The following is a 22,218-nucleotide window of genomic DNA, read 5'->3' as shown; positions in this document are numbered from 1 at the left end:
TTAAGATTACATATGGTTTTTGCCTTCATTTTTATTCAGATCTTAGGACCTGGAAGATGCTAGGCAAAGTGCTCTGCCACCAAGCCACACCCTCAGAACTGTTAACTTATATGTTGGAGTCTTTTGTTTGAGGAAGAATATCTCACATATCATCCATCTTGAGATAATCTTTTCTTTCCTAGAACTCTCAGTCCTAATCTCCTGTTTTAGTAGATTTCTCTTTCTTTCCACCTTTAATATTTGAAGCTAGAGATAGAAAGCAGGAGGTATATGATTGTACATCTATGGAAGTGGAGGATGGGGACTGTCCTGGAAACAGGAAACAGAAGTACTTGTTCGTATACTGTGCTCCCAATGGAGCCCATCCTATCTCATTGGCTTAGTTTTGCTCTGGGGTCTGGGATGTGTACTAGGTTTTTCCCTGCAATACATTGTACATTGTGCCATAATCTGTCTTTTGGAAATATTTCAGGTTACTCACACAACTTTAACATTTATTCCCTGAAATGGACATATCACTCAGATTTATCATAATGCTCCTTAGTTCAGTCAGATGATTGCTCCTGTTTCCTAGATAATTCCCCCCTCTCTCTTTCAAACATGTGCATCTATGCATTCACATACCCATACTAACACACATAACCTCTCACACATAGACTTATACACACAAAAATGCACACACGTTTGAGCTCATTCATATGTATTCTTTGTTTTACAAGGCTTCTGTGAAGATAAGCACAATTGTTAGTTCCCTTTCATTAGACAGCAATGCCACACAGCCTTGTCTAGGTCCCAGAGTTCAAAAGTGACATCAGAAGAATGGAAACTCAATGTCACTCTTATTTAAGCCATTTATAAATGTGACGAGTAAATAAATCTATGTGCTTTACAACAGTCTTATATAGCCATGGAATTATTCTCCTCACACTAAGCCTCATAAGTTCCTGAGCAATATATCCTATTAACATATAGACTAAAGTGATTGAGGTTGTAGGCCTCAGAATCTGACAGTCAAGGGTTCGAGTTTCTATCAATCTCACTATGACAAAACTTGGTCATTCATCCTTTACATTCCCTTTGCTTCCTTATTATAGAGAAGGACAGGAATATTTTCTTGTCTCTCAAACTTCACTTTAAAGATCTCTGCATCAAATCTTCAATCTTTCTCTCTAATCCACCAAAATTCGTGGGTGTGTGATGTGTGATGTATGATGGCATTCACCTCACATTCACCTCTCTTGTCTTCTTTTCTAATGTCTAAAAGATCAATCTGATTCCACTGTAGTTTACTGTCCCATCTCACTAGTCAGTATGAGCTGACTTAGTCTTCTTCTGTTGACACCCTTGGTAATCAGTGGAAGAGAAAAAAAACAGCCTCTTTGTCCCTCTCTGTTTCCTGTAGAGGCTACTTATCACCTTACATTGATGTTCAGACAGTGGAGCAGTTCTTTCTTCTGCTCTTAATGGGAGTTTAGCAGAGTAATTCACTAATGGTCCCAGAACTGGTTAAGCATCAAAGTGGGTATGTGATGGAGTGGTGCCTGGAAATGGGTGTCTAACAACTTTAAAAAAAAAATCTTTTTTTGACAGGTCATTTCCCATGCCATCTCCGAACATGTTGAAGATGCAGGTGTCCACTCAGGGGATGCCACACTGATGCTGCCTACACAAACCATCAGCCAAGGAGCCATTGAAAAGGTCATCCTTTATACATGGAAGCAGAAAGGAAATGGCAAAAGATGAAGACTACTACCATAGCAATAGAGAATTCCTTAGATTTTAAAAACACTAGGTAGTGATGTAAGGCATACTCCAGCTTAAATTTGACAAGGAACATCCTTGCCCTTAATCAGCTGAGTGTCTTAGAGATGTTCTCTTTCACTGTGATTAGAGCCTGATTGGTTATGTGCTTGGTTCAACTTTTTAGTGTACATCTAGACCATCCAGGTGAGATACCTGCTGAAATACTGGCCTCCACTCTAAGTTTCTGATGCCATGATTCTGGAAACCTCTCCGAACCTTTAGTTTGAGCAAATCTCCTAGAGTTACTAGTACCACGAGTCTGGGGACCAGATGGAGAGACTGGTTGCCATGGGTGATTCTGATAGCCGAGAGCCACTTATTAAGAGCCCCAAGAAGTGATGCTTTTGAGCAGCGTAGAAGCAGGTGTGCAGCAGCCACTTGGCAACCTCTGGAACCCAAGCTTTTGAGCAGCACAGAAGCAGGTGTGCAGCAGCCACTTGGCAACCTCTGGGACCCAGGCTTTCGCTCTTCACTCTGAGTCCCACTCCACGCCAGAACTTGGTGCTATTTCTCTTGACCACTCTTTGAGAGAGCAGTTCCCGTAAAGAGCTGTACAGTATGACTGCCTCAGCACCCCATGTGCGTGACAAGGTGTCCATGCAGAGCGTGCTATCTTAAAGTCACTCTTGGCAGCTTAAGGGAGGTCAAGCTGACTTGGCCTTTAAAGGAAGCTTTTCCTGCTCTCCTGCCAGAAGAATCTGTGCTGGCCTGTACGTTTGCTTTGGGTGTACTCTGAAGATTTTTGCTCTAGATTATGGTGGCAATAGAATGCTTACAATAGCAATGGCATAGAAATTTAAAAAGTTCCTAGATTATAAAACATGACTCATTTTCTCATGTCAGGGTAAATAAACACAAACCCCAGATTTTCTTAAGTCTTTCAGAATGGACATGCCAAAGACCAGTGGTTCTCAGTTTGTGGGTTGTGACCCTCTTGGAGGTCAAATGACCATTTCACAGGGGTCACCTAAGGCCATAAGAAAACACAGCTATTTACATTATAATTCCTAATGGTAGCAAAATTACAGTTAAGAAGTAGCAACGAAAATATTTTTACGATTGGGGGTCACCAAAATATGAGGAACTGTATTAAAGGGTCAGAGCATTAGGAGAGTTGAGAACCATAGCCATAGACCATGTTTCCTTTCATACCCAGTTAAGTTGTTGACCCACTCCTGTACCTGTGATGAGTGGGGAGTTCTTGCTTCCTGTCATCATTGCCCCTCTTGACATGGGAACCTGTTTCTTGCTAGGTATAGGGGTTCCAACCTGTGACATACAGACATACAAGGCTTCCCTGCAGGCAAGCACTATTTCTTTCTGACCATAATATCTACCCTTGTAGAGTTTAGGGTAACAGAAAAGCAACATAAAATAAATATCCCCAGCTGCTTTGAAGAGCCATGTGTTTGGGGAACCTGCCCTTCTCTTCAAGTAGGTCATTAGACTGATGCATGGTTTGAACTACAAGTTTCCGGTGATAGAGGAGGAAGACAGGAAAGAATTCATTTAGCCTTCAGTGTAAGAACAGAGTATGTAATTGTTAGAGACAGTGCTTTATGGATGACAGATCCTCTTGTAAAATTATCCTTTTCTTGATACTTAGTATTACCCATTATTGCTATTGACTAGCATTGTTTATAGAGATACAGATTTCTACAAAGAGAAACTAAGGCCCTCTAGATAGAATTCTGCATCTCTTTAAACCACCACTATGCTCTTTGTCACAGTGACTTTGTCCTTTTTGCTCTAGGTGAAGGATGCAACCCGAAAGATTGCGAAGGCTTTTGCCATCTCCGGACCTTTCAATGTCCAGTTCCTTGTCAAAGGAAATGATGTCTTGGTAAGGAATACTAAATGACCTTGGAGGACTTTGCCATCTTGTATGGTTATGTTGGGTCATGTTGGCTTGTGCCTCACCCTGGTAATCTCTGTGACCTGGCAGCTACTTCTGTCTGAGAGGGATGTTGTATAGTGTGTAATGTCTCTCCTGTTTGAAGGCAAGGGCTCTCAGTGGCACTGATATGTCACTCACAGCTTTATGAAGTACTTCATGAACTGAAAGATCACCATATTCCATTCACAGTGAAGTACAGATGAATGTGTGCGTATCTTACAGAGAACAGCATGCACATTTATAAGTTCCTTCCTTGAAGTTTGACTTGCTTCTTACCTAGAGAACCAAGTTCTTTTGCAATCATCTTGAAAGACAAAACATAATTTAGATCAATTAGATTGTTTTTACTTATTTTATTTTATTCAAACTATTAGTAACCAAAATCTGTTCACTATTAATGATGGAGTCAAGTGGTGATTACAATGATGTATGAGGCATATTTTCCACCTGCAGATACTCTCACTTAATGAGGACTGGGAGGAAGATGAACTCAGATAACTAGAAGTGTATTCATAGCTTTAGTACTTACTGGACGGTATGCAAATGTCTTTGGAGTTGAGCAGGAAGATCATATTTGCCAGGGTGCACACACACATGTATAAACATATACACATATGTATATACATATATATATATATACACACATATATATGAGTATATTTAAACACACACACACACACATATATATATATATTTATATATATATTGAACACATTTGAGAAAATAATGAAAGGCTTCAAGAAAAATTTTATATTGTGAATGAGAGTTTACAGAATGGCTGGGATTTTGGTAGGTTGAAGATAGAGGGGGTGTTATACATAGTTATAAGATCATCTACAACAGGGAATAACTAGTACATTTGGGGAGATATGAATTCATTATCTTTATGTTTAGAGAAAGCATTTCTTTTCTGAGTGAGGACTGGAAATGAATCTTGGAAAGTAGAACTTGGGCCAGTAAACTGGTATCAGATAAGAGAGATACGCATTGAAGCAGGAAGACAGAAGGTTTCCACCAGCCAGGTTTTAATATGAAGCCACCACAATTCCAGTGGGGACTTCTCAGTTAGGGGCGTGACGTTATCCAAACTCTGCATTAACTGAAATGTATCAGAAATGTGCAGGGATTGAATTGGGGAAATGGGATGGAAAAGAGTCAAAGTTCAAAGATAATGTCCTCAAAGAAGCCAGTTAGTCAAAAATCTAAGCAGTGGAGATAAAGGGATGGGATTAGGGAATGAACTAATAACGGAAGGAAACCAAGGGACAAAATGAACACGAGGATTGTTGTTACTGGCATTCATCATCTCTCCCCTTTTGGACTTATCTTTCTAGGTGATTGAGTGCAACCTGAGAGCATCTCGATCCTTCCCCTTTGTTTCCAAGACTCTCGGGGTGGACTTCATTGATGTGGCTACAAAGGTGATGATTGGAGAGAACATTGATGAGCAGCGTCTTCCCACTCTGGAGCAGCCCATCATCCCTGCTGACTATGTTGCCATTAAGGTAACATTTTACAATATGTGCCATTTTATGAGCAGAGATGAAATGAAAGGAAATCTTTGCCACAAAATTTCTGGGACTTAACAGACCTGCTGGACTGATGATCATCTTCCTTTTAGAACATGCTGAGGTTGTGCGGCAGACAACCTCATGTGAGCTGTTTGCATTTGCAGAAATGTTGACAACCATCAAGGATAACATGACCTCAACATCAGCTAGCCAAGTGAACTGTAACCCATGTTTCCACAGCTGACACATGGTGCTGGTTTAGTTAGAAAATTAAAATTCTGGGCAATCTTGTTTAGGACAAAGCTGAACTGGGAAAAGTCTCTAGGAATTCACGAGTCTCATAAAAGTGGTTACCCTGAGGGGGTGGTTAAATTCTTACCACTCTAGATGCTTTTGCTTAGTGTGTATTTTCTTCAGTGGCACAGATTTTCCATTTGAAAAATTAAAATAATAGTTTGTAGTGGAGCTATGAGGGTGATAGAATTGAAATTATATTTTAATAGTACCTTAATCATAGAGCCACTATAGTCCTCTAGCTGCCTCAGTATACAGTGTACTCAATATTATGACCATGAACCCCTTTGATGGACAGACATGACCGTTCATGAAGTATACAAATACATTTGAATTTCTTAGATGAAGCACCGACAGTGACGTTAATTTATATTGTGCAATACAGTTATGTAACACTGACATAGTTTGGATGTCTGTAAAACAGTGGTTCTCAACCTATGGGTTACAATCCCTTTGTGGGTGGAATTACTCTTTCACAGCAGTTGCATATCAGATATCCCACATATCAGATATTTACGTTACAATTCATTACAGTAGCAAATTACAGTGATGAAGAAGCAATGAAAATAATTTTATGGTTGGGGTCACCACAACATGAGAAACTGTATTAAAGGGTCCCAGCATTAGGTTGAGAACCACTGCTTTAAAATGATTCTGTTTTTATATGTACTGGTGGCTCCAACCATAAATCTGCTTCTGCGAGATTCCAACTCCTGACTTTAGTTGTAGGTGTTTAAGTAGTACCTAGGAATCAAAAATGTAAAGTCAATAACTTAGGATTCCTTAGATTGTATAGTGTGTTGAGACAGAATCTTATTTTTTTCATTTTTAATTTTTTTAATGGCTGCAGATATATAACACACATTATATCAGAAGGTAGTAGTCAACAAAAATGTTTCAACTGTAGACACTACTACTACTACTACTACTACTACTACTACTACTACTACTTATTATTATTATTATTGTTGTTAGTTCTTCTCTCATACAATATATCCCAGCCACAGACCCCCTGCCCCCACTTCTCCCAGTTCCCCCATACTCCTCCCCAGATCCACTGCTCCTCTGTTTCCCTTCACTAAACATCAGGTCTCCCAGTGACAGCAATAGAACATGGCATAACCAGATGCAATGAGATGAGACACAAACCCTCATATCAAGGCTGGACAAGGCAACCCAGCAGTAGATATTTTAATTCTTTTATTAATAAACATAAGAAATGTATTTATTTTTACAAATTTATATATATATATATCAATGGATTATAATTCTGACTAAATGTAACATCTCAAAATTCACTGAATTTTACATCTTCTCTTCATAATTGTCACTATACATGATATGAATATTAATTTTTTTCAAGGTACCTATTTGTTGTCAATTTGAGAAGACCTAGTGTGGCTGATGGGAAAGAGCAGACAGCAGAACAGGAAAGCTGGAGGACAGGAGCACATGATAACATCATTAACACGACCCAGTAAAGTGACCGCGAGCTCTTTTTCCCATAACTTAGAAGTGCCAGTATCAGTGGAAGGGCCATCTAGACCAGATGAATAGGCATATGTAAGAAAGAAGAACTTGGTCCTTATGAGTCACGCTGATAAAATAATTGAAAAAGGAAGCACTGCAGTGTTCCTGCTGGTATGAAAAAAGACAGGAAAAATGTTTCCAAGCAGAATGTTTTCCAAAGCTTTTAAGAGGTGTCAACAACACTTTAATGTCTCAGAAGTCAGCTTACAGACAGCCATGTCTGGCAAGGTGGCTTGCTGCAAGTTCAAATGAACAGAACAAGAAGAGGAATGTTCCAAAAGCCTATCAAGGGGAAAATGTGTTTGAACTCTGTGTTTGGAAGACTAATGCCCAGTAGATGTTGTTTGAAATAACTCCAATAAGAATATGTGCAGGCCAGATTAGAAGTACTGGTCTAGACTGGTCACATGGGATTGATCTATTTACAGAAATCATTTGTGATTACTTAACCCAACTTTTGGGCCAGGAGTATAACATATTCTTGGAACAGAATTTGAAAGCTATTTTTCAAGTCAGAGTTTTGGGCCAGAGAGAATTTATTTTTTTCTGTTCACCACGGCCTAATGAACCCCGTGGGAGGTGATTCACCAAGTGTGCTTACCTCTCTTCTCGTTTTATCCTTTATCTCACGTTTTCTCTCCCTATTACATCTGACAGGCTCCAATGTTTTCCTGGCCCAGACTGAGGGATGCTGATCCTATTCTGAGATGTGAGATGGCTTCCACTGGAGAGGTAAGTAGTTAACGACACATGAATACTTTGGTTAAATTTACTTGGAAGTCTGTGGTTCTATGATCTGAATACGGTCTTGTACATAAAGTAGTAAGTGGGTAGAGAAACTCAAACTTCACAAGCTTTTCCTTTCCCAGGGGATCTCAAAGGTTTAAGAAGTTTGAATTAAAGAAAAATCTTCTACCTCTTTTTGTAACACATTACCCACTGTGAACAAAAACAGTCATATATTTCTGAAGACATTTGAGTATGTCCTGTGTCAATCTTTTTAAGGCTCTCACATACTCCAGTAAAAACAGTTCATTCCCTGCTTTGCTATGATTGAAGCAGATCTGCCCATCTTTACTAGAAATATGTAGAATGGCAGCATTAAAAAGGTCATGGATAAGAACAGTGGAAACCACAAATATGTAAGAAATCCCAAGCCCACTTCTGAGGCAGCTTGAACCTCTTGAGGCTGATCTGAAAACGATAAAGGGACTGGCCACTGGATGTCCCTCTTCTCTTGTGTTGGAATTGTGTCAAGTGAAGGTTTCTTTAAGAATGCGAAATGTGTTTTCTCATAGAGAGCTGTCAGATTCTAGAAAGTTCTCTACATGTCAGTGTCAGGACATTTTATGAATCACCTAGCCCTTGACAGACGTACTCACTACAACCTTCAGATCCTCATCAGTGCACACTGGAGTGGCAACATCAGACTGTAAGGCATCATTGTCTCTCTTGGTACTAAGGAAAAATCTACGGAGGAGAATATTTAATTGCAGCGAATATGTGGAGTTTTATATGGTTGCTTGGTTACAAGCGTGAGCTCTGATGAGAAGCCAACAGAGACCGGGATGCAGGCGGCGAGGAACAAACGACTCTGGTGTTGGAGTTGCACTTGTAGAAAGTGGCTCTTGACCCTTCTGCTGCTTCTTTTGATTTAGTTGGAAAACAAGCCTCACTGTGAACGATGGGAGCTATATTATTCCCAGCTAAAGGATGCTGTATTCAGGCTCATCCCCATTCCAGGATTCTGTTTTCAGCTGGCCAAGAGCCGTGGATCAGGGGGAGGCCTCTTTCTCTTAAACTGCTTCTCCAGTGTGGCAAGTTGTTTTCAGAGGCTAGTCCTCTCTGTTTCACACAGTGATGATAATATGAACAACTTGGAAGTTGCTCCTATTTGTTATCTCCTTTTCTAAACTATAAAAAGGAAGAATTCTTCTAATATTAAAGTCACATTTCCAAGTGTCATCAAGTATGATGTTTTAAATTCTGTTTCACAACTGAAATCAGAATAATAAATCCAGTTTAGAAATCTCAACTACGCTTCAAAGAGACTTTTACAGTGTTTAAGTGGCTTGTTGTAGGGCTTGTATAAGCACCTAGCTTCTTACCTAATTCAGGGGCATTTTGTTTTACATCAGTCAAGTGAGGATGTCATCCTCATATTTACAGAACTATTTATTTGATTGGTTATTTTTTGTATTGTTTTGTTTTTAATGGCCAGGCAGAAAATTGTTGGGACCTCTTTTGGGTACCTGCATTTCTGATCGGACTGCAGGGCTCCTTTCAGTGGAAGTGAGACTCATTAATTTCCATTGACATTGCTCAAGTTGATTGGCCAGTATTTGACTGATTAAAATGTTCATCTGTGGAGTGAAAAGCAGGCATGTACTTGTGGTCAGCTGAAGGTTACACTCATGAGAACTTTCCTTGCCCAGCTAGAGAGAGCCATTTGCTTAAAGAATGAATTCAGCCGTCAGCATTATTTACTATAATGGTGACTCTGAACGTGTGCCAGATGATGATGTGCAGAATTGACTTCCATCGTGTTAAAATACACCACTTGTCCTCTAGTTATGGTGGCTGTTTGACTTGTAATTACAATGTTCAGCAGTTACCCTAGAGGAAATCTCCATAGACCCTACCAATTTGTGTTAGCTTGGCATCTTTCTTCCCCTCCCCCCTTTTTTATACATGGCTTGTGTTTCCAGGATGAGTTGCAGAATATTTTGGTTCAGTTTCTAAAAATGATATAAGGGAATAAACTCTTTTGAGATTTTCACATACTAATTGGCATCTCTTAGGCAGCCTTCTCTTAAGGTGGCTGAGATGATTTAAAACCAGTGGGCCAGCAGTTTGTCAATTTTTTTTATCACTCTCCACCCTGAATTCATGCACTACTGCATGGTACACATGATGTATACAGTGATTTAAACATGAACTCATATTAATATTTGGAAATTCACCACATTACACACCCAGAAGCTGTGATTTGTATCCAAATAACTTGCAGTACAATCCAGTATGTTGTACCACTGAGTGTTGTTGAGTAGAGAAGAAATTGCTTATTCATTCATTATGCTTAATTAAAAACATAAGACACATCTGTCCTGGCCAGCCATTTAATCTTTGGATTCAGATTGCTTGGTCTTTGGGAAATACTGATAAAATCTAGGGAAAGAGTTTATCAGTACATTGCTCTCCATTTTTTTCCTTTCTCCCCCTTTTTTTTGTGCAAGTGTATTTGACTATTCTTCCCTTCCTTGATTTTATATTTTTCATTTAATCCTAAACAGGTGGCGTGCTTTGGTGAGGGTATTCACACAGCCTTCCTAAAGGCAATGCTGTCTACAGGGTTTAAGATACCACAGAAAGGCATTCTGATTGGAATCCAGGTGAGTGGCATGTGGCTATATTCACATTCTCAGGTAGCACATTGTTAGTGGCCAGGATGTCAACTGTGGTGTAGAAGAGAGGGGGCTTGGTTGCATGTCTTGGAAAATGGTAATTTATGAGAATGGCCACTGTACATTCTATTTGCTCCCTTAGTCTTCTCCTGCTGCAGCAGCAAACACAAAAGTAAAAGAAGAAATACAAAGAAAAGTCTCTATTGAGAGACTATTTGTTTTTAAAGGGACTATTTTAGAAAGGCAATGCTCTCTATTCCTTGGTTAGACCTTTTCTATAATTTTTTCTCATTTTTTATTTAAAATTTTCTACAATGTACGTCAATAGAGCATATCATTTACCCCTTCTCCTTCCAGATCCATCCCTCCTTTTCTACCCACCTAACTTGATGTCCCGTATCTTTTTAAATCCACTGTTTGTGCTGTCCACATACTCATAGATGTGTGGCCTTCACTTGATAGTGGTCAACCCAACCCAACTGCATTCTTCCAGCAAATTAGCACTCTTTCCCAGCTAATAGTTACCATTAATTTTTTTAGGTAGGGTTGGGACTTCATGCCTATTCGTTTCTTCATGTTGGGATTTTGTCTGGCTTGAGCTTGTACAAGCCTTGTACATCCTTTTAATGTATATAGACTAAAGTAAAATGAGATGACTATAAATCAATATTACCACAATAAAAAGAGCATGATTGGTTTACTGTTGCAAGTCAAGTGTAAATAAATCTTAGGGTAAAATTTTGGACATAAAATGTCTTTAACTCCTTGAAATAATTATTGTAACAGTTCATACATGTTCTATTTCTAATTTCCTGAAAAATAATTGTATATGCTTCTCAAATGGTCATTCACTTTGACTTGAGATTAGCGATTCTTATATCCTTTAAAAACAATGAGTGGTCATATATAGCCCCCCCCCCCCACTGTGACTTTAATAAGCTCAAACCCTGCATGTCTTCACAAAAATCAATAAAAACATAATTAGAAGAGAATCAGGTATTCTCAAGCCAGTGGGTGATTATTATAAATGCTGCCTCATTAGGGTGTCTCAATATTAGCAAATTAGGCTCCAGAGACTGGACAGGTAGTCACTTTGAAGAAGTTTCTGGAAAGCGTAACTTGAGGTTTTGCTTTATGAAGGTGGCAGAAGGGCGATGGTAAGGATTTAGAGCAAAGGCTAACAAGATGGCTTGCTACACGAGGCTTAATGGCAGTTTAGAGACAAATCACATCATATGAGTGACTCATCACGTTACAAATGGGTACTAAGTATTATTAAGTCCCAACCAGGAGAATATTGGCCCATCTTCCAGTGACGGCTTAAAGTTTAATGTGAGACCTGGGGACATTCAGAGGAGACCATGCCCTTAGCCCTCATCTTCACAACTAATCAAAACACTGCTAACATTTTCAAATCGCAGTTTAAGAAGGCAGTGATGTATAAAATTGTGGCTTGTTTGGCTCCAGTGCTGCAGGGAAGTGTGCCACAAAATTAATTTGTTCCTATGAAATATTTGTGGGATTTGGGCATCAGTGAACAGAATTTTGCTTTGTAGGAAAAAAGGAGACCTTATGGACTGGGGAACAATATTTTCAAAGCAATGAGGTTTTATTAGTTAAAATTCTACCTTTGAATGCATTATTTTTAAAACAATCTTTCAGCAGTTACATGAGTTGTTGAAAAAATATATTCTGTGTATATATGAGTGACAATCATTAGTGATTTAGAAATATTTTTTAATACAATGTTAAGTGTAGTTTAAAATTATTTAATAAAGTTTTAGTTACTGACATATCTACAACTCAGGAAAATTGATCAGTAGAACTGCAAGCCTCTAGAAACAGAAGGAATATAATTTATGACTTATTTTATATAAGGCAAAGAACACCTGCCATTCCCAACATTTAATGTTTATATTCTCTCTCCATTCCATTCATTCTAATTTTAAAAAGTGCTTAGTCTGATAACTTATGCTGAAGTTATGACAGGGTAGACTAGGTAGAGAGTCAATAGCTTTAAGTCTTCGAGGCTTTATCTCAGCTACAAAAAGGATCCGTTCTAAACTCAGCTTTCACCCAGATTCACAGCAGCATGGATGCCATCATCTTTTCTCCCAGCATTCTCAGTAGTCTGGATGAAGTCATCTTTTTACCCAGCATTCACAGCAGCATGGATGCAGTCATCTTTTTACCCAGCAGTCTCAGCAGCATGGATGACGTCATCTTTTTTACCCAGCATTCACAGCAGCGTGGGTGACGTCATCTTTTTACCCATCATTCACAGCAGCATAGATAAAGTCGTCTTTTTACCCAGCATTCACAGCAGCATAGATAAAGTCATCTTTTTACCCAGCATTCTCAGTAGTCTGGATGAAGTCATCTTTTTACCCAGCATTCACAGCAGCGTGGATGACATCATCTTTTTACCCAGCATTCACAGCAGCATAGATAAAGTCATCTTTTTACCCATCATTCACAGCAGCATAGATAAAGTCGTCTTTTTACCCAGCATTCACAGCAGCATAGATAAAGTCATCTTTTTACCCAGCATTCTCAGTAGTCTGGATGAAGCCATCTTTTTACCCAGCATTCACAGCAGCGTGGGTGACATCATCTTTTTACCCAGAATTCACAGCAGCATAGATAAAGTCATCTTTTTACCCAGCATTCATAGCAGCATTCTCAGTAGTCTGGATGAAGTCATCTTTTTACCCAGCATTCACAGCAGAGTGGTTGCAGTCGTCTTTTTACCCAGCATTCATAGCAGCATGGATGCAGTCATCTTTTCACCCAGCATTCTCAGTAGTCTGGATGTAGTCATCTTTTTATCCATCATTCTCAGCAGCGTGGATGACGTCAACTGTGTTTCTGTATTGCAGTACACACTTTGAGAAAGTACATGCTATCACTGGGTCAGAAGGATTCATCATAACTCCTTTAAACATATAATCAGAATTGAAAGGGACTTAACAGAGGACTAATATGGAAATGAAGGCCAGCGCTAGAAAGTATGTATGAAAGCATCTATCTGGTTGGGGGAGTTATTTAATCAAGTTATGAGAGAGGAGTTCACGTTTGTATCTTACGGTGGTCATCCACATCGTATGATGCTGCCATAGGCTTTCTAGAACCCCGAGAGCCACATCATTACCGTGAATTTCCTTTATAATTCCTTCCTGGAGCAATGGAGAGGAGGTTCAGTATCCACCCTATTGTAGTGACAGTCTTCTCCCTTCTCCACATTCTCTGAGTTAAGTACATGCTGTGAGTAGAAAGATTTAATGAAGACACTTAGACTCATTCATCTGGCACAACAGGTTCCAAGAGAAAACTGAGGGAACAGAAAGACACGGAGTAGAGGGCAAGGTGACTCTGAGGTGGAAAACTTCTTCACTTAGTGTCACAGGCTGAAAATAAGCATTTATTACCAGCAGCTTTTTTTTAATATGTAGAAAGTTTATGGGTGTTCACATGCACATGCTTGCCTGTATGTGGTTTTCTTGCTGAACCTGTGTTTCTCATCCCCATTGTAATCCTTTACTTATGCAATCTCTTTGTGCACTTCTTATGTCAGATTCCAGAGCCAAATCACTCAGGGAGTTTGAAATATTTGTACCATCAATCTTGTGTACCTAGGACTTAGGAGAAAGGAAGAGCCAGGATGCAGATTTTAACAAAGCACCTTTGTTAGCTTAATTGCCACGTGCACTGTGTCTTTACCAAGAAGCCTTCCACAGTCTAGGACGTTTGTAATGTAAGAAGCATAATATGGGTTTATGAGGCAACAGAATCACCCTTGATTTCCCTGCCGTCAGTTCCAGCCACCTTTCATCCTGTCAGGATGTATTTTTAGTTACTATGAGAAGGCAATCTGCCTTGTTTTGAGGTTTTCTAGAACACCCTTTAACAATGAGTGATTTACTCTCGAGGAGATGGAGAGCACTCTCTGTGTTTCCCCCTCTGATTGGGCTATTCAGTGAGGCTGCTGAAGTGGCAGGCACCAGCCTGACATCTGGCCTTCAGCATTGCTCAGAAACACAAAGCAAGCGTTTATTTGAAGAGACGACTCCAAGTGACATGAATAACCTTTTATCTTCAAAGGGGCATCATTAGGAACAACCACACAGTTGTCAATCCAGGCGACCCTGGATCATCCACAGACATCACTTAGTGTTAACTTGGCTTTCTCGTCTGCAGCCGGAAGTTGGCTTAGTGTGAAAATGATCACTGAAGGAAATAGATATTTATTCCACTTTTAAAAGAACTTTTTCCCCCCTTACAAACATTTTCCAGAGCATAAACTAACTTGTACTTTTCACCTCTACTACTAAGGAATGGATTCTTACACAGGTCTTTTCAATCGGCTTTTAAATCTGAGGTTACTCAGATGCGAGCTGACAGCGGTAATTTCTTTTTGTAGAGAGGCTGTTTTATGTGTCACAAGTGTTCAATACATGTTTGATAGAAGTTTGTAATGTGTCTATGGAAGCCAACACCCCACACCAGAAGGCAGCGTGGTTCCCTAGCTGGGAATTGCCAATACTGTCATGTTGGATATTTATCTTTTCCACTTGGGGGACAGCAGTGAAACAGCTCCATAATAAGGTTCTGCCTGGTATCTCCAGGTCTTAGAGGACTCGCTGACTTATTTTATTTTAAAATGGCAAAGAAAAAAATTGCATTATGGTGCTCCTCCCTCAACATTTTTCATTGTGACTTTGGTTAAGGTTAATACATCTTGACCTCAAATTGCAAAATGCATGAAGGATAGCTCTTCCAGCCTCATTCATTTCCATTTCTAAACTGAGTGTCCATCAGAATGACCCGAGGCTTTGAAAACTATGTATGACGGGGATACCCATCTGATGCAATCCATCTGGGTGGAGCCTAAAGTTTCCTACTTTTAGTAAGTTCAGACGATGCTGATGCTATTGCTTTGGTACATCTGGGAACACCTTACTTGTGGTAGTTCATTATCACCATGTCCTCAGTGACTTCTTGCTAAAGTGATGTTTAAGAGATTGAGAGTCATTAGTTAAGTGCGTGACTAATGCACCAATTATCCAGGCATTAACTGAGACCTCTCATGTCATTTAGTACAAACCTAAGTCTGTTGTGTGTTTATCAGAAAGTCCAAATGTAATGTTTCATATGAGGGGGATTTAACAAAATGCAGAGATTCATTTTGCATATTTCATGCATGTTTCTTATCAAGGAACCTTCAGCTATGAGGCAAACATAATGGGTCATCTCATTTGGCCCCTTGCTTCCTAAGCAGCATCACACTTGAGCATATTAGTGTCCTATTCTGCCTGGTGTGTATGTTAAGACATTGCTGCATACTGCTTTAAATTGTCCTAATGTCAGTGAGTAATAATTATTCTGTTTTCTCTATTATAGTTTATATTTTATTTAGAGTCACAAACTGATGATATCTAAACTCATTTATTCCTATTTACTCCTGAGTGGAAATAGAAGGCTACTACCCTGGGGAGCTTACAATTCATGTTATAGCAGGCTGTCTTGAATAACCCCTGTGCCTGCCTTGGCTCAGATTCATCCCATTGCATTTATCTTTTCTATTTGCCAGTGTTTTCCTCTCATAAAATTGCAGTTCTAGGATTGAGAGGGCCAGAATCTAAAAAGAGTTTATATTTGAACACAGTCTTTGGAGTCATTGCTTAGGATTTAGATCTGTTCTCAGAGAACCTTTGCATGTAAATATTAGGAAACTTTCTAGGGGCCAAGCAAGGATTGTACAAGGATCTGGATATGTTTTTGATCACAATTCTTGGGGACAAGAAACAGGATCATATCCATGTTTTTTTCAAACATCACCAGTGTGATTTCCAAATCAATCACAGGACATTTATAGAAACAACCACATTATATCATCAGTTGAACAAAACCTTTTAGAGGAAAGTCCAGCAAAATGATCTCATTTAAAGGAGAACAGATATGCTTTTAAGCATATATGATTTTAAATGGCTTAGGGACTAAGACATTCATGATAATAAGGTCAAAGGGAGAATTTAATCTTTGGGCAGATCACTCATCTTTGTTGTGTGTCTTCCTCAACATTGCCTTGAAAACACAAAGCTCTTAAACACAGGGAATCTTTAGAAGTGGTGAACCCCTGGTGACAATGGGCAGGGATCCAGGGAAATCAGGTCCAGCTGGGGTCCTAGGAAGTATACAACAACAGACTGATAGAAACTGTCTGAAAAAGGAGCGAGGACATTAAAAAAAAAAACTGTATGGAAATGGGTGTAAGTAGTGAGAAAGATGGTCTGGATTATAATAAATGGTAGAATAACCCAGGATTCAATACTGGGTTACAGAGACAGGAATCTAGTGTCTGGGAAGCTGGAAAAAAAATCAGCACCTGTCTTAATGATACTAATCAATATTTCTTGAGAACTATTATTAGCCCAGAAACTGCTGATCTGGAGTAGTAACCCTCTGTAGTGATTGCAAATAAATTAACCTACTAGACAATCACAATGACCCAATACCACAAGTATCATTACCACTGCACTAAACGGGTGAAGAGACTACCTCAGAGAAAAACTAAATCACCTGGGGAAACACAAACTAGTGAGCTGCGAAGCCTCAAGAGGCAGGAGCATTATCATCTCTCGTTTAGAAGTGAAGAAGTAGGCCAAGGGTATTAAATTTTCTGAGCATACACTTCTCGTGAATGATAAAGCTAGGATTTGAAAGAAACTTAATACTCTAGGGATTCTTAGCAAATGACCTTCTAGGACCGTGAGTGAGTTATTAAAGGTAGTGCAAAATTAGAACTGGCCAATGAGAACAGGTTGTTTGGAATAGCAAAACAGCCAGGTGCCAACAAGGTTGACTTGATGTTCTGATCTCAGCCTTAGTGTCTCCCTAACCAGGCAAAGAAACCATGCACACAAAGAAACAGTGTGGATCTAAACAATGGGCTCAATGTGAATGAAAGGTCTTAGAGATGGGTAGAAGGCAGAAAACAAGATAACATAAATGGAATTTCATCCATATTGGAGAATGCCTCTAAAACAGAGACAATGTGTATCTAGAAAGTGAATTCTGTTATGTTCTTTTCCAGCAATCATTCCGTCCAAGATTCCTTGGTGTGGCTGAGCAGTTACACAATGAAGGATTCAAGGTATACTCTCTCAGTTCTTCTTCTTCTTCTTCTTCTTCTTCTTCTTCTTCTTCTTCTTCTTCTTCTTCTTCTTCTTCTTTTTTTTTTTTTTTAAAGTAGCTTTCTTTCAGCATTGAAATTTGTCCATGAAACAAATACTGCACAAACAGGAAACCTGCCTTTTTAATTTGGAAGGCTTAACTAACTTGATCATTTCAAAACTTCCACAGAGGATTATTGGTAGTTAATGATTGTTGGGGGAGGAGAGTGTCCTTTACTTCAGTATTATAGCTGCTGGTAAGCTGTCCTGTCTATAGTAAATACCTTCCATTCACCCTGCAGCAAAGAAGCTCTAAATTCAGTGGGTCACACACAGAAGAAGACATGAGAATAATTTGTTGAGAAGAAGGGCTCTGGTGGGAGAGAGGAGGATCAGAGAAATGAATGGGGGTGAAACAATGGAAATTGGTTATATAAACACTTGAACCTGTCAAACCATAGAAGTTAAAAAAAATAAGCTTTACATAGAATAAAATAATTAGGAAGACTAGGTTTAACAAAGTAACTACAAACTCAATAGTAGTTAGCTTAAAATCTTGGCAACTATAGTTGTAGCATAATTAGGACGCTCTCCAGTGTATTTCTGTCTCTTTTCCTCTTTTTGATTCTGTATGAGGTCATAGTTTACAGCTGTTACAGTTACAGGCAAAGTGTCTTTGTAGCAAATTGCTCTGCACCCAGCCTAGTTCAGTAAAAAACAAAGTTACTCCCACAGCTCAGATTGGGCCTGTGGCCATGGACTTTGTTGACCTCATAGAAATAATTTCTAAGCTGTGACTAATTCTTTTACAAAAGCAGTTACAGCAGAGGCTCTGAAGTGTTTCCTCACTGAAAAGATTTAAAAACATTTGAGGTACCTAGATTCTGAGTTCGAGTGGCTACCCTCAGCACCGTGCTTCTTCCATGTTTCTTCCTCTTCCTTCTGTTGTAAGTGATTCCTATGTCTCTTCATTAACAAAGGCTTCTCTTTTATATTTTAACTGAGTTTTCTATTCTAAATGCAGCTGTTTGCCACAGAAGCCACGTCAGACTGGCTCAACGCCAACAATGTTCCTGCCACCCCTGTGGCATGGCCATCTCAGGAAGGACAGAATCCCAGCCTCTCTTCCATCAGAAAGTAAGAACTGAATAGTCTCTTTTCTGAATTGGGGAAAAAAAAACAAAACTAAAAGAAAAGCAGAAGATAAATGGTGGGAGCTAGTATGAAGCTCGTACCTTATTTGCTTTCAAATCTTTTCCAAAGTTTGGTTAACAAATTTACAAATGAACACACTTATGAGTGATAGTTTCATTCTTATAAAAAGTGAATTACCACATGTGTGCACCTGTCCATATGTTTGAAAACACCTCTCAGATATTTCTGTTAAAAGTGCTTGACAGATAAAATAAAACTGTGAAGAATTTAATGCAGTACTTCCTATAGAATGTCATCTATGTATACACACAAAGTACATGTATGCATATATACTTGATTAATCATCTACATTTCATTGAGGATGTGCATCATTGGGCCCGTCAATTTATTGAGCATTTGCTGCATAGAGAAAACCGGAGTAAGCATTTTGATAATGTTTTTAACTAAATGGTTTTTTCTTAGGCCATCACCACCTGATTTTGTAAGATCCGCTCTGTGAGGCTTCAGGAACTGCAGGGTGTCTGTTGGTACAAAGCTACATGGGATGAATGCACAGTGGATCTTTCTCAGTTACTCTTGAATGTTCTAGTTTACACAATAGCCACAACATACCAAATCCTATGCAGTATGCTATTTATTAAAAGTTGTTCAGAAATCATGAAATGAAGGGAAGAATGTCATCCTGTACAGACCTTAGAAACGTTCCACTGATGCTATGAGCACCTTGCTTAAGAGTTTTATAAAATGGAAACCAGATCTAATTCATGCTTTGGGCATTTGAAGGTCTCTTAGGGTATGTTCAGTCCATCCAGCAACAGAATGTGACACAGGTTAATTCACAACCAGGTAGTCTCATGCTCTCTTCCGCCAGGCAGTGGGAAACAAGCAGAGATAGGTGCAGTGTGAGCAGAGAAGCCTGGAGGGGCTTCAACACTGAAAGGATCACTTCTCTGTAAAAACAAAGTGACTATCTATCAAATTGTCCATTCTTGCTATGTTGGGTGGTATCTTCAAGAGAAAACAATGTTTTGCATCCTGTTAGACTTTGACCAGGGTTCTTCCAAAACCACAATAAAAAATTATAATTCCCCAGTGAATGCAACTTGAACATCAACTTAGAAGTAGAAAAGAGCAGGCAGCAGATGGCTCAGTAATAGCGCTGGTTTAAAAGGCAGAGAGAGGAATTTGTGTTAGTCATTTTGAAACTAGCTATAAAATAGACGTTGTCAACTGTAAGTTTTCATATATTTCTTTTTAGATTGATTAGAGATGGAAGCATTGACCTCGTGATTAACCTCCCCAACAACAACACCAAATTTGTCCATGATAATTACGTGATTCGCAGGACAGCAGTGGACAGTGGGATTGCTCTCCTCACTAATTTCCAGGTATGTTTTTTCCTTTAAATATGAGCCATGTGTAGGTTTTATTTCTGGGTCTCCCTTCATGTGTGTTAATCACTCTCTGTATCTCTTCCTCCCTTCCTCCCCTCCTCTCTGTCTTTCTCTCTCACTCGCTTTTTTGTGGAGCATTCAGAACAGAGAGGAATTTTTAATAGAATCTGAAACAATAGGGTTAATACGGTAGATGGTGGCCTACTTGAAGAGTTGGAGATTAAACAATTGATACAATCAAAAGCCAGGAACAGGACTGTTTCTTTTGTGACCCATTCAATCATCCTGTGAGTACAAAGATACAGTATAGAATGGAGCGAAGATTGGGAGTGCTGTCTCCTCGTTTCCAAGTGAAAGCCACTGCATGAAAGCAATAGTTTATTGATCAAAGGTGCAGATGTAACACACGTGCTGGACCACATCACAAAAAAAGACTGTGTGAAGCACATTCAATTTCATTTGGCTATGAGCCACCAGTCATCACAGAAGGAGCTATATATCTGACATTCACTAATGATCAGTGTGTCCTATTTTTTTCCTCTAAGTTAGTTTGAACCCTTGTTGGGGGTGGGATAAGTTTATTTATGGTGAGTCTGAGACAGGGGGAAAGTCCCTGAGGGAAAAAAAATCATATCTTTCATTCCATCCCCCTTTGAAAATCGGGAGCAGATTCTTGGGTTTTCACTTCTGATCTGTTCTCCATTCTCTTTCATCTCTTGTAGGCTGCTCACATTCTTGACATTCTCTTCCAGGTGACCAAACTTTTTGCTGAAGCTGTGCAGAAGTCTCGCACTGTGGACTCCAAGAGTCTGTTCCACTACAGGCAGTACAGTGCTGGAAAGGCAGCCTAGAGCAGTGAATTTATCCTTGTGTCGGCACGGGCCACCCCGCTCCAAAAGGACCGTCCCCAGCCTATCCCCAGAAATGGATGCTGTTGCCAAACTTTATTTTGGGTTCCTCTGTGTTGATAGTCTGTATCTTTGACCATTACATTGTTGTCAGTCACTGTTTCAAAGCCACCAAGTCCTCCCTAGTCACTTGTTCTTCACAAGGAATTCAACCATTCATGCCTTATTTTTTTGTGGACTTACTTTTAACATTTCATGGTGCTGATTAATAGTGATCAAAGCAGAAAAAGCTGTTGCCCTGTCTCCTGAACTCTATACCCTAAACATACTCTTGTTTTTTAAAGCAATGTCTGCGACACCCAGAGTCCACCAACAGGGCAGATTACCATGAAAATTTGCTAAAGCGAAATTTGGATTTAATTTATGAATGGCATCATGTTTGTTTAGTGTTTCTTTTTTGACAATGATTCTCACTTATTTAGCCAATCTAGGAATATCGTTTCTTCTCCCCATGATACACAATGTGAGATTGGATTTCTTTGATGGATACTTGCTTGGAGTTTTAGAGGATGTCAGCAGTTGGCAGAGAACACAAAGGGGGTTATATTTTTTGATAGTCTTGCTGGATTTCAATACAAGCAAAGTGAAATGTCCAGAGTTATGACATTCACCCTCTGGTCAAATTTTGGAACACTTTAGAAGTCTCTATTCCTTTTGTATGATGGATTCTGGGGATCAGCTGAGTCTCACCCTGCATTCTGTATTCCACACATATTAAACATGGGACCCCCATTCCTTTACGTACAAGATTTCTTTTCTTTCAGGGTAGCCTTTGTTGCTTTTAAGTGTTTTGGTTATTACAGTGCTGTAATTGTGGACTTTTAAATAAAATACTATTAAGTGAAATTCAGTTGAATTATTTTTATTTAAAAAATAAAATATAAAAAAAAGTGATCACATTGAAGTTGAACAAGGCAAACCAAGGGAATGAAAAGAGCCCTGAATGAAGGCACAAGAATCAGAGACACACTCATTTAGACATTTGGGAGTCCAATGAAAATACTAAGCTGAAAGCCATAATATTTGCAGAGCACCTGGTACAGACCCACGTAGGCCCTGTACTTGCTGCTTCAGTCTCTGTTAGTTCGTATAAGCCTTACTCAGTTGATTTAGAGGGTCTTGTCCTGGTGTCCTCCATCCCCTCTAACTC

General features: G+C 39.3%; 1 protein-coding gene across 2 annotated transcripts in view; it reads left to right on the top strand.

The window, feature by feature from the left end:
• Positions 1-21,179, top strand: part of Cps1 (carbamoyl-phosphate synthase 1) — a 187,014-nt gene extending 165,835 nt beyond the window's left edge. For both annotated transcript variants that reach the window (XM_059278327.1, XM_059278328.1), the window contains 9 exons: positions 1,591-1,698; positions 3,557-3,646; positions 5,035-5,205; positions 7,693-7,767; positions 10,329-10,427; positions 17,533-17,592; positions 18,636-18,748; positions 20,025-20,154; positions 20,913-21,179. In XM_059278327.1, the coding sequence (XP_059134310.1) occupies positions 1,591-1,698; positions 3,557-3,646; positions 5,035-5,205; positions 7,693-7,767; positions 10,329-10,427; positions 17,533-17,592; positions 18,636-18,748; positions 20,025-20,154; positions 20,913-21,011 (945 nt within the window). In that variant the 3' untranslated portion in view covers positions 21,012-21,179. The remainder of the gene's footprint in view (positions 1-1,590; positions 1,699-3,556; positions 3,647-5,034; positions 5,206-7,692; positions 7,768-10,328; positions 10,428-17,532; positions 17,593-18,635; positions 18,749-20,024; positions 20,155-20,912) is intronic.
• Positions 21,180-22,218: the final 1,039 nt, after the last annotated feature.

The sequence above is a fragment of the Peromyscus eremicus genome, chromosome 13 (assembly GCF_949786415.1).
Source record: "Peromyscus eremicus chromosome 13, PerEre_H2_v1, whole genome shotgun sequence".
NCBI classification, from domain to species: Eukaryota; Metazoa; Chordata; class Mammalia; order Rodentia; family Cricetidae; genus Peromyscus; species Peromyscus eremicus.
This window is presented reverse-complemented; position numbering and strand designations above follow the sequence as displayed.